General features: G+C 43.3%; 1 protein-coding gene across 2 annotated transcripts in view; it reads left to right on the forward strand.

Annotated features, from left to right (window-relative positions):
• Nucleotides 1-14136, forward strand: part of mn1b (MN1 proto-oncogene, transcriptional regulator b) — a 113164-nt gene that overhangs the window by 24406 nt on the left and 74622 nt on the right. The window contains exon 2 of one of the 2 annotated variants that reach the window (XM_043715619.2): nucleotides 1026-7756. The exons of the other annotated variant lie outside the window; for it this stretch is intronic. Coding sequence (XP_043571554.2) covers nucleotides 1026-1207 — 182 coding nt within the window. The 3' untranslated portion in view covers nucleotides 1208-7756. Of the gene's footprint in view, nucleotides 1-1025; nucleotides 7757-14136 lie in introns of those variants that run through there. 2 annotated transcript variants of the gene reach the window in all.

Below are 14136 nucleotides of genomic sequence, written 5' to 3' on the forward strand. Positions count from 1 at the left end.
GCTTCACTGAATTGGATTAACCTGAGGTGAAATGCATTTTGGGCAATTTGATGGTCTCATTCTTTTTGATGTCGGTTGGGATTTGGGTTTGCGCTCACCTATTCCATTTTACTTCCCATGAGTGTATGGTAAGAAATGGACAATGGAGCAAAAAGTAATTAGATGCGTCCTGTTACAAAGGTGAGCCTATGTGGCATTAACAGGGGAGACCCTTTGATACTATCACTTAAGAGCTTTTTGCCAAAATTAATTCCTGTTTTAAAACAAAAGGACGTCTTGCTAACTTGTTTCTTCATGTCACAATGATTAATTATAAGTGAAGGAAAACAACAGGTATTGATATCACTTTTTTTTAACTGAAGAGAATTCTAAACTATTTCCCTGGCTCCCTATCAACTGGGAGTGACACCCCTCTGTAAGGGGAGAGTTCTGCAATGTTCAAGGGTTCCAGAATTTCAAAAGAATGGACCCTACCGTGTAGAGATGTGAATACATTTTTGTGAAAACAACTTTCAGACTGATAACAGCAGAATGATGATGCAGTTATTTAAATAAAAATTTTACATGTTCAATGCTGAAAGAGTGAATATAAGGCTCATCACAAAAAGGAACAGTTTCAAACTTAGTTGAATCTGATTTCCTTGGTTGCCAATGGATTTACTTTATACATCATTCCTTTAAAGTAAATCAATTTCTCCTTCTAAATTGTTCACGACTGACAGGTGACAATGAGTCTTTCCTGAAAAGATATCCCTGTAATTTGTGGATTGGAAGGTAGTTGCACCATTGATGATCTTGATTCTGCTGTCCAACTCTTGCCAAAATTGATCAGCAAAGTTCACGTGAAAAGGTGAGGTTGTCCACAGCAGGTTATACAGAGGAGAATTACAGGGGTTGCTGTTGGCTTGAGGAAAACTTTAAGCACAATAAGAAAAGTCAGCTTATTTATGAAAGAAAAAAGAGAAAACGAAAATGGTCCTTAATCCAGAAAACTAAAACTTATTCTGTTTATTAACCCTTTCCAGCCCACGAGCTTTCCCAGAACAAGGCTTCATCAGTCCAGACTGGCAGCCATTTGCAGTGCCTGTCGGTTCACTGCACAGACGACCTTACTGACTCTAAAGGCCGGAGCCCCATGCAAACTTGGAGATCTTTGCATTCGGACATCTCTAATCGATTTGGGACATTCGTGGCTGCTTTGACCTGAACAGAGATGAATTTTCTATTGTTTTTTTTTGTTGTTGTTTTCTCCTCTCGGCTGCTGCAGTGCGACAGACAGACAGAACATCAAAACAAGTAAAAGTTGTAGTCAAGAAAGCATCCGGGCCCCTTGCTGGCACTTTGCCTCAGTACCTTCGACACTGGTGGCCTGGAAAGGGTTAATTCCAAGCCTGCGCCTCCGGGTGTTTGCCACAGTGGCCTGTTGGATTACTTAAAAATATGGTACAGTGACCGGTTCTAAACTTTGTTGAACAGACCATTTGTTATTGGGATTGTACGACACACTCTCTTTACTGGATTCCTTGCACTTATATCTGATTTCTTCCCTGGCCCTCCCTCAGGCTCTGGGGACCGGCTTTCCAGGCAACAGCCCCACTGTCAAAAAGCACCATACTGTTGGAAATACTTTTGTTTTCAGACTTTGTTCACCAGGAATCCAAAGGTCGCCGTGTGTAAACTTCAATCCAAACTGGCACAAATTGGGTTCTCACTTCGACTGATATCAGGCAAGGAACAGCAGAGAAGCAGGCTTAGGGGTGGGGATTGCGGCTCGAGTTTGGATTTTTTTTTGTCGATGCAGTAATTTGTTGATAACCTCAGCCACTAATGGCTCCATGTCGTGAGATGCGGACGTAAACGTGGAGAAGTGGAAACTTGAGTTCCGAAGCTCGATTCACATCTCATCATTTCTGGACTCAAGAAGAATGGACAAATTGCTTGATACAATTTATTCCACAGTCATTACCCAGCCCATAGTGGACCGTGATCAATCTGTGTTCATTATGTTTGAATTTCTGGGACAAATATGTATTAAAAAAACACACACGCTCAAAACTTCACTAGTTTCCCATAACCATTGCATCACTGTTGTTTATAAAGCACATTTCTTTCACTTGGACAATGTTTAAAATGTGTGATGCGGCAGCAAGGCCTATAATGAGAACATCAAAACAATGTTTACAAGGTACAGCAAGAATGAACAATAAGGGTAGAATTCACCCCAAGGTGCAGTCAGTTGTCCACATCGTGTGCAATTACATTTGCACTTAATCCCTCCACTGAGAAACATCACATCATACGGAAGGATCTGGAGCAAAAGCAGGTCTATAAACCACAGATCAGACATGATCTTATTAAGTGATGGATAGTGCTAAATAGAATAGTCCTGTTCATTTGTTCCAGCAGATATATAGACTTAGAGGGTCATTGATAGTAATTGCAGTATTGGGAGTAGAGAAAGAGCTATAACCCATGCCAAAAAATAATTAAGGGAAAAGATCCCACTTATCCATCTCATCAGCTATTTCCTCCCAGTTAGCGAGTGGTCTTTTTTTATCGTGGTTCCATCGTTAGATTTTTTCTTGTTCACTGACCTCATTGGATACCTTCTCCACACCCAGCAATCTACTACTCAAAAGAATATTGAGTGCTGGGTGAATACACCTGAGGATAACAGTGCCTGTTATCATCCTAATCCTCTTGCATTTGTTGTGCAAGTGAAAACATTGGGGGCAAAAAAAATGGAGAAATCCAAATCCAGGAAGACTTCTAGGGTGCCCATCTGAGAGGGAGATGGTCAACATCTTTCCCTGTATCACTCAAGTTCTTCTTTAAGCTTTTTGAATTGGAATCATCTGGCCGTTCCTTCACTGTCCCTGAGTCAAATTCCTGGAACTGCCTGACAGCACTGTGGATATCCCTACACCTCAAACATTGCAGTCGTTCAAGAAGGCAGTTCACCACCACCTTTTTCAAGGCAATTAGGCAAGAGCGATAAATGCTAGCCAGTGACACCCATGTGGCACGAATGAAACTTCTCATACATGAATAGGAGGACTCTTAAAGTAATATGAATACACAAAAGCCCTAGTTATATGATTGAACATTGCAGCAACATTGGGCAGAATGCCATTATGTAACAATGTGCGTGTGGTTGTGTGCACAGGGCTCTGACTGAGATGCAAGTCTGAGAATGTTTTGGAGTTTATGGGAACTACCATTTTTTTTGTAATCTTGCACTGAAGGTCCGAAGCCAGGAGCTTGATTCTGTTCATGATTTGTCCGTCTCAGGTTGGTTGCTTCATTGTGAAGGGGAACTAACCATTGCTGAGTCAAATGCCTGTCAGTCATAATTTTCCATTGTGATTCTGTCTCCAGTTAGATAAGAGTGTATTTTCAGTCAGAAACAGGAGCAAGGAATTATCTTAGTGTTGAAAGTACAATAGGAACTGATTCAGTCGGTGTACCGATCCACACAGATCAGGCAGCTCCCAGGCTTGGTCAGTTTTGTTCTGTATTAGTTGGGCTTAGCTAGGGGTAGCAGTGGGGATCTTAAATGGGTCTTTGTGCTCTTGAAGGTGAGAGCAGGGAAAGTCAGGCAGAGTTCCTGTTCCTGATAATGCACCAATTCCCCACCCCAGGAATATGTGTGTGCATTGAGGTACATACAAGTTTGCTATTGTTGAATGAGGGGACAAGGTCAAACTTGGCTGTGATGTTCCCTTTTCCGATTAAGTGCATGTGCAAGGAATGGTCACAAGATCAAAGGTTCTCAAGGGTCGTTAGATGGAACAGAGAAAGCTGGTAAAATACTAAGCTGTCTGATCCTCATAGCACACTTCACTTGTTGTACATTGTGTCTCACAATGGAAACATGGGCTGGGAACAGGAGGGATGTTGGTATGGGGGTGAGAGATTGTGCTTTGAAGCAACCATGCTCCAGTAAAACATTGTCCCAATTGTGCCTAATAAATGTAAGGTTCTACTTTATATTCCCAGAGTTATGGACCAGCAATTCTTTCCATTGCTAAACTGCAATCAACATGCAGAAGAATGGTTAAAAACACCCAAATAGTACTTCAATCCATTAGATAATTTGAGAGTTGCACTGTGGATTATTTTTCCTGCAGCCAGCACTAAACCCATTCCATTTCACTCCATGGAAATAGATGTTGAGTTGATTGAAGTGTGAGCAGAGCAATTTTCATTTGTCAATTATACCTGCTGATGCCCCCTTCAGATCTTATACCATTATCATCATGATAGTTTATCCACACAAGGTTTGGAAAAGAGAAGTTTTTGGCAGTTCAGATTCAATAAACTGAAGGGCCTCTGAAGTACTGTACTATGAAAACGGTTTGATCCTTTGGTACCCCTGAACACATTAATAAACTGACTGGTTGGTTTGCATGGGCCGAACAATATGAATTATGCAAGAGATTACACAAAACATAACTGGTGCTCAGATTACATAACACACGTTGACTTCAGCAAGTACGTTGCTCAATTTCTGTGAAGCATCCTCACCCATCCCCTCAGTTTTCTATCTGACCTCTAGTTTTTTTTTGCAGCTTATACTTTTAGTTCACACTCCACCAGTTTGAATCATACAATTAAAGTTCAATCTTTGACACTTCCTTGGAGCAATGTTGCCATCCTTGAAGAAGGTGGCAAATAGGGGATGGGGGCAGTGGTTAATTAGAATGATGTAAGTAAATCAATTCAACTTTTAAAAATAACAAAAAATAAAGACTAAAAAATCCCAAGCCATCTGTTGCCTTTATTTCCATCTTGTATTTTGAACTGGGTGAAGCCATACGTACTTAAAACTATACTGAAAACAAGAAATGCTGGAAATCACAGCGGGCCAGGTAGCATCCACGGAGAGAGAGTAAGTTAATGTTTTGAGTCCAGCTGACTCTTGAGTACAGATTCTGGCATCTGCAGTAATTTGCTTCTACATTTAAACTCATGTTTTCTGAAGTATTTTCCACACTTGGTTTTAAATGAGTGAAGTTATCATTCCTGAAACATCGAACAAACTTAATGTTTCCAAGAGCGAGTTAGAGAGAAGGTGTTCAGTTTAAACAGCAAGGAGCACAGTTCTGGCTTTATGCATTGCTTCAGTCTTGCTGTTCTCAGGAAAATCCAATGATCCTCAACCCTGTTTTGAAGTATATTTCAATGAGCCTTTATATTGGAGGCGACTTTACGGAAAGAACCTCACCTGCTTTAAATCACTGACCTTAGGGAATACTGACCACACAAGCAATAAATAAACCATGCATGCAGTGTTTCCTTTACAGTGCTATATGGACAAAATAGCTGTTGCAACAATCTGCACTCAGTGCTACTATGAAAAAGTCAGCTAACTATAGAATGTCTAAACAGAATCTAAAACATTCTAAATAGAAGCTTAAAATCAATGAGAAGACATGAATCTGGGGAGAATTCCTTTGTCTGCTATGCATTAGTGACACAGTTTACCCAGTGGAAGCATTGCTTATTACCATTTTCAACCAAATAAAGAATATTTTTCTGTAGAAAGTTATTCCAATTTCAGTAGGAATGTGGAAACAGGGGAATCCCCTCCCACCTAAATTGTGTTTAACAAAATTGCCAAAACGTAGGAGCAAGTTTTGGCAATCCCTTCTGGTTATTCCGTGGAGCTCATTGTTCACTCTGCTTCCAAGTAGCCTACACAGGTAGTTACACACTGGTAAACAGTCATATTCTTTTATAAGTTAACACTAGACAAAATGAAATATATAATTATTAAATTGACGCTAGTGCTCATCTCAAATATTTGGATTATGTTTGCCCAACCAAAATCCCTTTTTTTTCCAACTTTGGGTGCTTAATCTTTGAGAATGAAATGTTATAGCCCCTGTGTTGCTCACGGCTTGTGGGATCTGTTTACTCTGAAGGAGCTTTAGTCCACAGTGGATTCTATTTCCAATGCCTGTCTTCCTTTCTTTTGTGGTTTTGGTGCATATAACGGCAGCAAGCCAGTACAGCTTATCACAAAGTAAATGGTGATTTATGCCAAGTGTTATGTGTTGCCTGACATACAATCTGCTTGAAGCACATGTTTCCTCACAGTGCTACTTACTCTATTGAATAAAGTTGATCCCACACTTAACACCTTTTGGTGTAGTCCGATTCTTATAGACTAACATGATAATAACTGTTGAATTCCAAACCATGTAACCCATTCCACACAATTTCCCTGCCTGTAGCTTTGTTTGAACTGTAAACTGTATTGTATAATGTCAAGCTCAGAATCTGCCTAGAAATCAGTGTGCAGAGGTAAAGTTGTCCAACAAGTTTAATGGTATCTGGATATTTCACTGCCTTTAGAAACATTGTACTGGTACATTGAAGTGTCTTGTAACATGCTGTTGTTCCCACGGTAGAGTGTTGCATAATCTGTCATAGACCTACATCCCCATCTGTCATCCACTGGCAGACGTTTATTAATTAGTTTGCTTTATGAAAGTAACATTTTGGATTTTCTTTGGTATTTTAAACAATACTTCTTTTCATCTCAAATCCAAATCCCTCTATCCTCTCACCCATTTTTATTTCAGCTATCTGCTTCAACTGCACCTGTACCTTCCATTCTCCTACTCTGGACAAATAATTGGCTCCAGCTCCCACTAATCAGCCATCATTGATTCATTGCTATATAAAGTTGCCTTGGCAATCCACCCCATTTGTATTTCAAGAAAATCTTTCACTCTCTCCCTTGCTCTGTGTGGTGTTCTCTCTCTCTGTGAGCTGTTTTTAGAAGTCCATACTCTGAAGGAAATTCATGTTGCTGTATTTTATGCTCCAAGCCCTCTCTAACCATTAATTCTAAACTTACTTTAGAAACGTCACAATTATTACTTTGGTTTACATGTTAAGCATCAAGGTTCTATAGATTTATTTCCATTCATGCTTAGCACCATGATTATCCTGAGCTGCTTCATAATGGGCTCTCAATGGTTGCTGTTCTGTCCTGGGACTCAAACAGTGAATTAAGAGGTGAAAAAATGGTTTCTTATTTGTTGCAAAATCTTGCCTCCATCGGTTTAAAGCCCTTCATACTCTCTAACCTGTCTCGTGTGTTACCAGTTTACACCAGCCAGTCCTGAAACCAGAATCACTGTTCTATCTAAGATTAAATTATTGTGTGAGAATTGGGGTTTGATTCGTTTGCTATTTTATGATTGTGGTCAATTTAGGTTGTTCTTGAGAGTAGGGGTAAAAAAAATATGTATTAGACAGACATAGAAACAGGTCAGCCTATACATTGAAAGGTTACAGTGGCCCTTGCCATATCATGGTGCCCGACTGGTTAACAAAAAGTTCCTTTCAGATACTGGGGTGAGGTGGGATGGAGCATCACTCATTCTGCTCTGGCTGCAGGTGAAGGCAGTTGCATATGCAACAATATGAACTGATAGGTCCTTTCTGTGTGGTTTGACAAAAAACTGTTCTTGCCATTTTGAAATTTGAAGTTTCTCTTTGGCTCTGGCTCGTGCAAAGCTGGTTTGGTCTTTGTTGACTGACTGGAGCAGTTCCCACAGTTTTTATTTTGCGTGTTTTGTTTCATTCAGTGCAACAGGATTTATTTTTGGAAACAAATTTTTAAAAATACAATCTGGACACTGTACTGTAGGTGCATTTGCCTGTACTCATGCCTAATGTATACATATGTTTTAATGAGACTCAAGAAGATGAATAAACTATAATGCAAGTTATAACTCAACTCTGATCTGAGTCCACTCTTATTTTACCTCCTATTCTTCAACATCATTCCTGAGCTTTAGATTCCTGGCATTAGATCATAGAAAACTTTGTCACTCATTGCTAGGTGTTGACTTACTGTTCAAAACAAAGAAACAAAAAACAGACAGGTCATCTTGCTTGGTGCTGAAATATGCTGTCTAGTGGCTAAGGATCAGGAGGTTACAATATAGTTAAGATACAGACTGCAAATCGAACCATGTGTGCAGGCACTGACTGAGGTTAGGATCATGCTGAGCTATGATATGTGGCTCTGTGGGTCCGCCTAAAGTATTTTGTTTCTGTCCATATCAGAACCAGAGCCACAGGCTACCTCAGTACTCCACTTCCATCTGCAATCAATTGTTTTGCCTTGCTGGAAGAGGCCTTAGGAGGGAGGTAACCTGTTGGGCCTTATTTGACCAAGAGGGAACAATCCATCAAACCTACTACCCACCCAATGTAGCTCCAGTAAATTCAGGAATCACAGTTAAAACAGTAACCCTTGCATTTATATAGTCCCTGAGTGTGTTGGAACATCTCAAGCATTTTGGACAGAGAAATGTACATCGTCTTATGTCAACAATGTTTAGCAAAGGAATTTTTCTTGTGAGACTCTCCTAACAGGATCATTTGGAGCTTATTTACAACCTTTGCTGCTGTGACAATGGTTCGGCTTCAATAAGGTTGATGGCAATTTGCCTTTTTCTTTGGCTCAAACCCACTGTCAACCCATACAACCTGAAAGGTCACCAATAAACTAGTCTTCTTTTGTGTAATAAGCCAATGTTCAGGAGAGAGGAGACTGTCTTGTAGGATAGTGGGGTGAAACTGAAAAACTTGACCTGGAGAGTGATGAGATTCAGTAAACTGAAGGCTTAAGATACAGAAACATCAAAGCTGAAATTTTTAACTAACATCCTGCCATTATACAAAAATACAACAAATATTTACAAATGCCTCATCTATATAGATGTTGAGGTGTGTGTGTCAGAAGTAGTCCCTTTTACAGTAGTCAACCGTAATTGTGCTTCACAGCTGGATGGATAACTGCAACTGGTTCCTGGCTCTCAGCTGCAGCTTCACACAGCTGTTTGTGCATGGCACCAGCTACACTCCTGCAACTATGTTGTCCAAAGGACAACCAGGAAAGAGGAACCTGTGAGCTGGAACCATGCAGTAGGGAGCGCAGGAGGAATACTATCCATTTCTAATCACTATTTCTTAAATGCACAAAAAAAAAGCTGCCTTGATAGATTTAGCATAGGAAATGGTATTCCTTTCTGATACTGGGACCATTATAGCACAACTGTTGTGCAATATAAAGTTTATTAGCATGGATGCAGAGGTGCTGTAGAGCATCAAATGCAGTCAGCACAGCTCCAAGTCATCTTGTTAAGCCACTGGGAACAGATGGGCAATACTGAAAAAATTGGTCTGCCTGAGTGCAAACCAGGTAAAAACAATGACTGCAGATGCTGGAAGAGCACAGCAGTTCAGGCAGCATCCGAGGAGCAGTAAAATCAATGTTTCGGGCTTTGCCATCAGGAATACAGGCAGAGAGCCTGAAGGTGGAGAGATAAGCTAGAGGAGGGTGGGGGTGGGGAGAAAGTAGCATAGAGTACAATAGGTGAGTGGGGAGGAGATGAAGGTAACAGGAGAAAGTGAGGTCTGCAGATGCTGGAGATCAGAGCTGAAAATGTGTTGCTGGAAAAGCGCAGCAGGTCAGGCAGCATCCAGGGAACGGTAGAATCGACGTTTCGGGCATAAGCCCCTTGTTCCTGAAGAAGGGCTTATGCCCGAAACGTCGATGCTCATGAAGGTGATAGGTCAAGGAGGAGGGTGGAGTGGATAGGTGGAAAAGAAGATAGGCAGGTAGGACAAGTCATGGGGACAGTGCTGAGCTGGAAGTTTGGAACTAGGGTGAGGTGGGGGAAGGGGAAATGAGGAAACTGTTGAAGTCCACATTGTTGCCCTGGGGTTGAAGTGTACCAAGGCGGAAGATGAGGCGTTCTTCCTCCAGGTGTCTGGTGGTGAGGGAGCGGCGGTGAAGGAGGCCCAGGACCTCCATGTCCTAGGCAGAGTGGGAGGGGGAGTTGAAATGTTGGGCCACAGGGCGGTGTGGTTGATTGGTGCGGGTGTCCCGGAGATATTCCCTAAAGCGCTCTGCTAGGAGGCGCCCAGTCTCCCCAATGTAGAGGAGGCCGCATCGGGAGCAACGGATACAATAAATGATATTGGTGGATGTGCAGGTAAAACTTTGATGAATGTGGAAGGCTCCTTTAGGGCCTTGGATGGAGGTGAGGGAGGAGGTGTGGGCGCAGGTTTTGCAATTCCTGCGGTGGCAGGGGAAAATGCCAGGATGGGAGGGTGGGTTGTAGGGGGGCGTGGACCTGACCAGGTAGTCATGGAGAGAATGGTCTTTGCGGAAGGCGGAAAGGGGTGGGGAGGGAAATATATCCATGGTGATGGGGTCTGTTTGGAGGTGGCGGAAATGTCGGCGGATGATTTGGTTTATGCGAAGGTTGGTAGGGTGGAAGGTGAGCACCAGGGTCGTTCTGTCGTTGTTACGGTTGGAGGGGTGGGGTCTGAGGGCGGAGGTGCGGGATGTGGACGAGATGCGTTGGAGGGCATCTTTAACCACGTGAGAAGGGAAATTGCGGTCTCTAAAGAAGGAGGCCATCTGGTGTGTTCTGTGGTGGAACTGGTCCTCCTGGGAGTAGATACAGCGGAGGTGGAGGAATTAGGAATACGGGATGGCATTTTTGCAAGAGGTAAGGTGGGAAGAGGTGTAATCCAGGTAGCTGTAGGAGTTGGTGGGTTTGTAAAAAATGTCAGTGTCAAGTCGGTTGTCATTAATGGAGATGGAGAGGTCCAGGAAGAGGATGGAAGTGTCAGAGGTAGTCCAGGTAAATTTAAGGTCAGGGTGGCATGTGTTGGTGAAGTTGATGAATTGCTCAACCTCCTCGCGGAAGCACGAGGTGGCGCCAATGCAGTCATCAATGTAGCGGAGGAAGAGGTGGGAAGTGGTGCCGGTGTAATTACAGAAGATGGACTGTTCTATGTAGCCAACAAAGAGACAGGCATAGCTGGGGCCCATACGTGTTCCCATGGCTACCCCTTTGGTCTGGAGGAAGTGGGAGGTATCGAAGGAGAAATTGTTAAGGGTGAGGACCAGTTCGACTAAACGAATGAGAGTGTCGGTGGACGGGTACTGTTGGGGACGTCGGGAGAGGAAAAAACAGAGGGCTTGGAGGCCTTGGTCATGGTGGATGGAGGTGTAGAGGGATTGGATATCCATGGTGAAGATGAGGCGTTGGGGGCCGGGGAAACGGAAGTCTTGGAGGAGGTGGAGGGCGTGGGTGGTGTCTCGAATGTATGTGGGGAGTTCCTGGACTAGGGGGGATAGGACAGTGTCGAGGTAGGTAGAGATGAGTTCAGTGGGGCAGGAGCATGCTGAGACAATGGGTCGGCCAGGGTGGTCAGGCTTGTGGATCTTGGGAAGGAGGTAGAACCGGGCAGTGCGGGGTTCCCGGACTATGAGGTTGGAAGCTGTGAGTGGGAGATCTCCTGAGGTGACGAGATTCTGTTTGGTCTGGGAGATGATGGTTTGGTGATGGGGGATGGGGTCATGGTCGAGGGGGCGGTAGGAAGAGGTGTCCTCGAGTTGGCGTTTGGCTTCAGCGGTGTAGAGGTCAGTGCGCCAGACTACCGCTGCGCCCCTTTTATCTGCTGGCTTGATGGTGAGGTCAGGATTGGAGCAGAGGGATTGGAGGGCTGCGCGTTGTGAGGGTGAGAGTTTGGAGTGGGGGAGGGAGGTAGACAGGTTGAGGCGGTTAATGTCCCGGCGGCAGTTGGAAATGAAGAGGTCGAGGGCAGGTAATAGGCCAGCACGGGGTGTCCAGGTGGATGCAGTGTGTTGGAGGTGGGCAAAGGGGTCCTCAGAAGATGGGCGTCCACTCTAATGGACTCACATGCAGGTTTTTGTTTCTCATGTGCAATCCTTAACAGCACCTTCACACACAAGCTGTTACATCCTGGAAAAAATGAAAATTCACTCATTTTGTACTCACCTACACAATGCATGAATTCTAGCAAGAACTGTTCTTGACCACAACATGGAGCTACTTTGGCAAAACAATACTGACATTGCTGCTTTATGTAAAACCTGCCCAGCAGAGGAGGGCCAACTGACAGGGCTAACTGCAAGCTACATACTCTCCCTGCTAAGCAAGGCAAAGACTGAGAGGTAAGTGGTGGTGTCCACTTTGTTAGTGTGATGTCAAGTTTGACATTACAAAAAGTTTGGACACTCTCCCTGGGACAGTAATGTACTTGAAAAAAGCACAGCAGGGTTAGAGGAGATGGGGAGTTGACGTTTCAGATGGGAAAGGTGTTGAATCCCCTTCTGCTCTATTGCTGCTCGACCTGCTGTGCTTTTTCCAGCTCAACCCTCTATCCATTCTGACTCTCCAGCATCTGCAATTCTCACTGTCTCCACAGTACTGTATTTCCCAAACGTTTTTCCTCAGTGACCCCGCTTTGAGGCTTGAAAATTGTTGCAACACCCTCCATGACCACTGATGGAACAGGAGTTCAGCTGCGTGGCCCTCATAAAAGCAAAGTACTGCGAATGCTGTACAGAGAATGCTGGAGAAACACAGCAGGCCTAGGATCATTTCTAGAGAAAGAAACAGAGTTGAAACAGGCTTTTGCAGTTTTTATAGTTTGGCCAGAGCTCCATTGCACCAAAATTTCAACTCATGGCCCCACTTGGTGTCCAAAGCCTGACTTTGGGATGCTTTGCCCTGAGGGCATAAATACTCACCTCTTGACAACAAAAGAATGCATCGGTGTATGTGCCTCAGCAATGCTTAGTCCTGGGGTTATCAAGGACGAATTCTGATGGCCTGGACAGAGCTGTTGCAAATAATCCACAATAAAATCAGCTCATTGTGAAAGGGGACTTTGATGCAAGAGCAGTAGCTAACTGCCGGGCTTGTGACATTGTTCAAGGAAACAAGGTGGGGAAATACATAAACGATGACATGATTCATCGAGACCCTGTGCAACCACGGAAATATGCCAAATCACCAATAGATTCTATAGACAGAGACAAAACCATATAGCTGCACCCAAAATCTAAACACTGGTCTCAGATTGGCTTCACCATCAAGTGAAAGATTTTGTGATCACTGGATTATGCAAGGGGTAGAGAGCTGTCCGGACCCAAAGATGCTATGCTCATACATAAAAATTATTATCACATTGAAATGAAGAACAACAAGCTAAATGTGTAGCACCTTGCATGTGCAGAAAGCCATGAATAATTCAGGCTGACACCCAAGGATCAACCATCCCCCATGGAGTACCCGCGAGATGATGTTGAAGTGGCATGGTTAACTTTCAGACAAGCAGATCTCAAAGTTGTCCTGGGAACAGAGAAGAGAAACCATCAAGATTGGGTCAATGAAAATGATGATCGAAGCAAACTGGTTGAGGAGATTAAATCAGTATACTCATTAGGAATCATTGACCACATCCACTGCTGAAAAATCACTCCAAGACAGCAAATGGAACCTTTACCAGAAATGTTATAGGATGCAACAAATGCGGCAGGGTGGAGAGGTCAAACAGATCAGGGAACTCCAGGACCATGTTGATCAGTAAGGCATGAGGAATTTCTATAAACACCTGAAGACTGCATGGTCCTCCATCATGCAGTTACTCACCTGCTGTCAGCACTGACAGGGAGCACTCCTTATGGACAGGAAACCTATTAGGAGTGTGTTTAAATACCCATCCACTGTAAGCAATAGACAAACTTCCAGACTGGCCCAAATGTGAAACCTTATGCTTTGCAGCTTGACAAGGCCATCTGATCCTTACCTTTAACGAAATCAGTAGGTTCAGACAGGATCCCAGGAGAAATTTACAGATTTGAAGACCCCAACTAGCTGTCAAATTTGCACAATAATATCACAGAATGTGGGATTAATAAAGCTGTGTTAATATACACCCTTCTACAGGCTTGTGAGACACATTAAGCAGTTGGGCTAACACATTAAGCAGTTGGGCAAATTCCATAGGAGATATATTCAGAACATCAGAGGGAGGACCGAGTGCCTCACGTAGCATTACTTCAAAGAGCAGGAATGTCTCTAATTGCAGCTCTCAACATCACAGCCAGTTCAGGTAGAGTGGATATGTAATATATATGACTGATGATAAAATCCCCACAGTGGTCAATTATTCTCAATTTGAACTTGGACATTACTTGCGAAATAGGTTAAGATTAAAGGACATTTTAAAAAGTGCTGGATTGATTCAGCCTCACTCCAACCACATGAGCAGATGACCTAT

The sequence above is a fragment of the Chiloscyllium plagiosum genome, unplaced genomic scaffold, assembly GCF_037043375.1.
Source record: "Chiloscyllium plagiosum isolate Xiang-an unplaced genomic scaffold, Cpla_swu_hap1 HiC_scaffold_24, whole genome shotgun sequence".
NCBI classification, from domain to species: Eukaryota; Metazoa; Chordata; class Chondrichthyes; order Orectolobiformes; family Hemiscylliidae; genus Chiloscyllium; species Chiloscyllium plagiosum.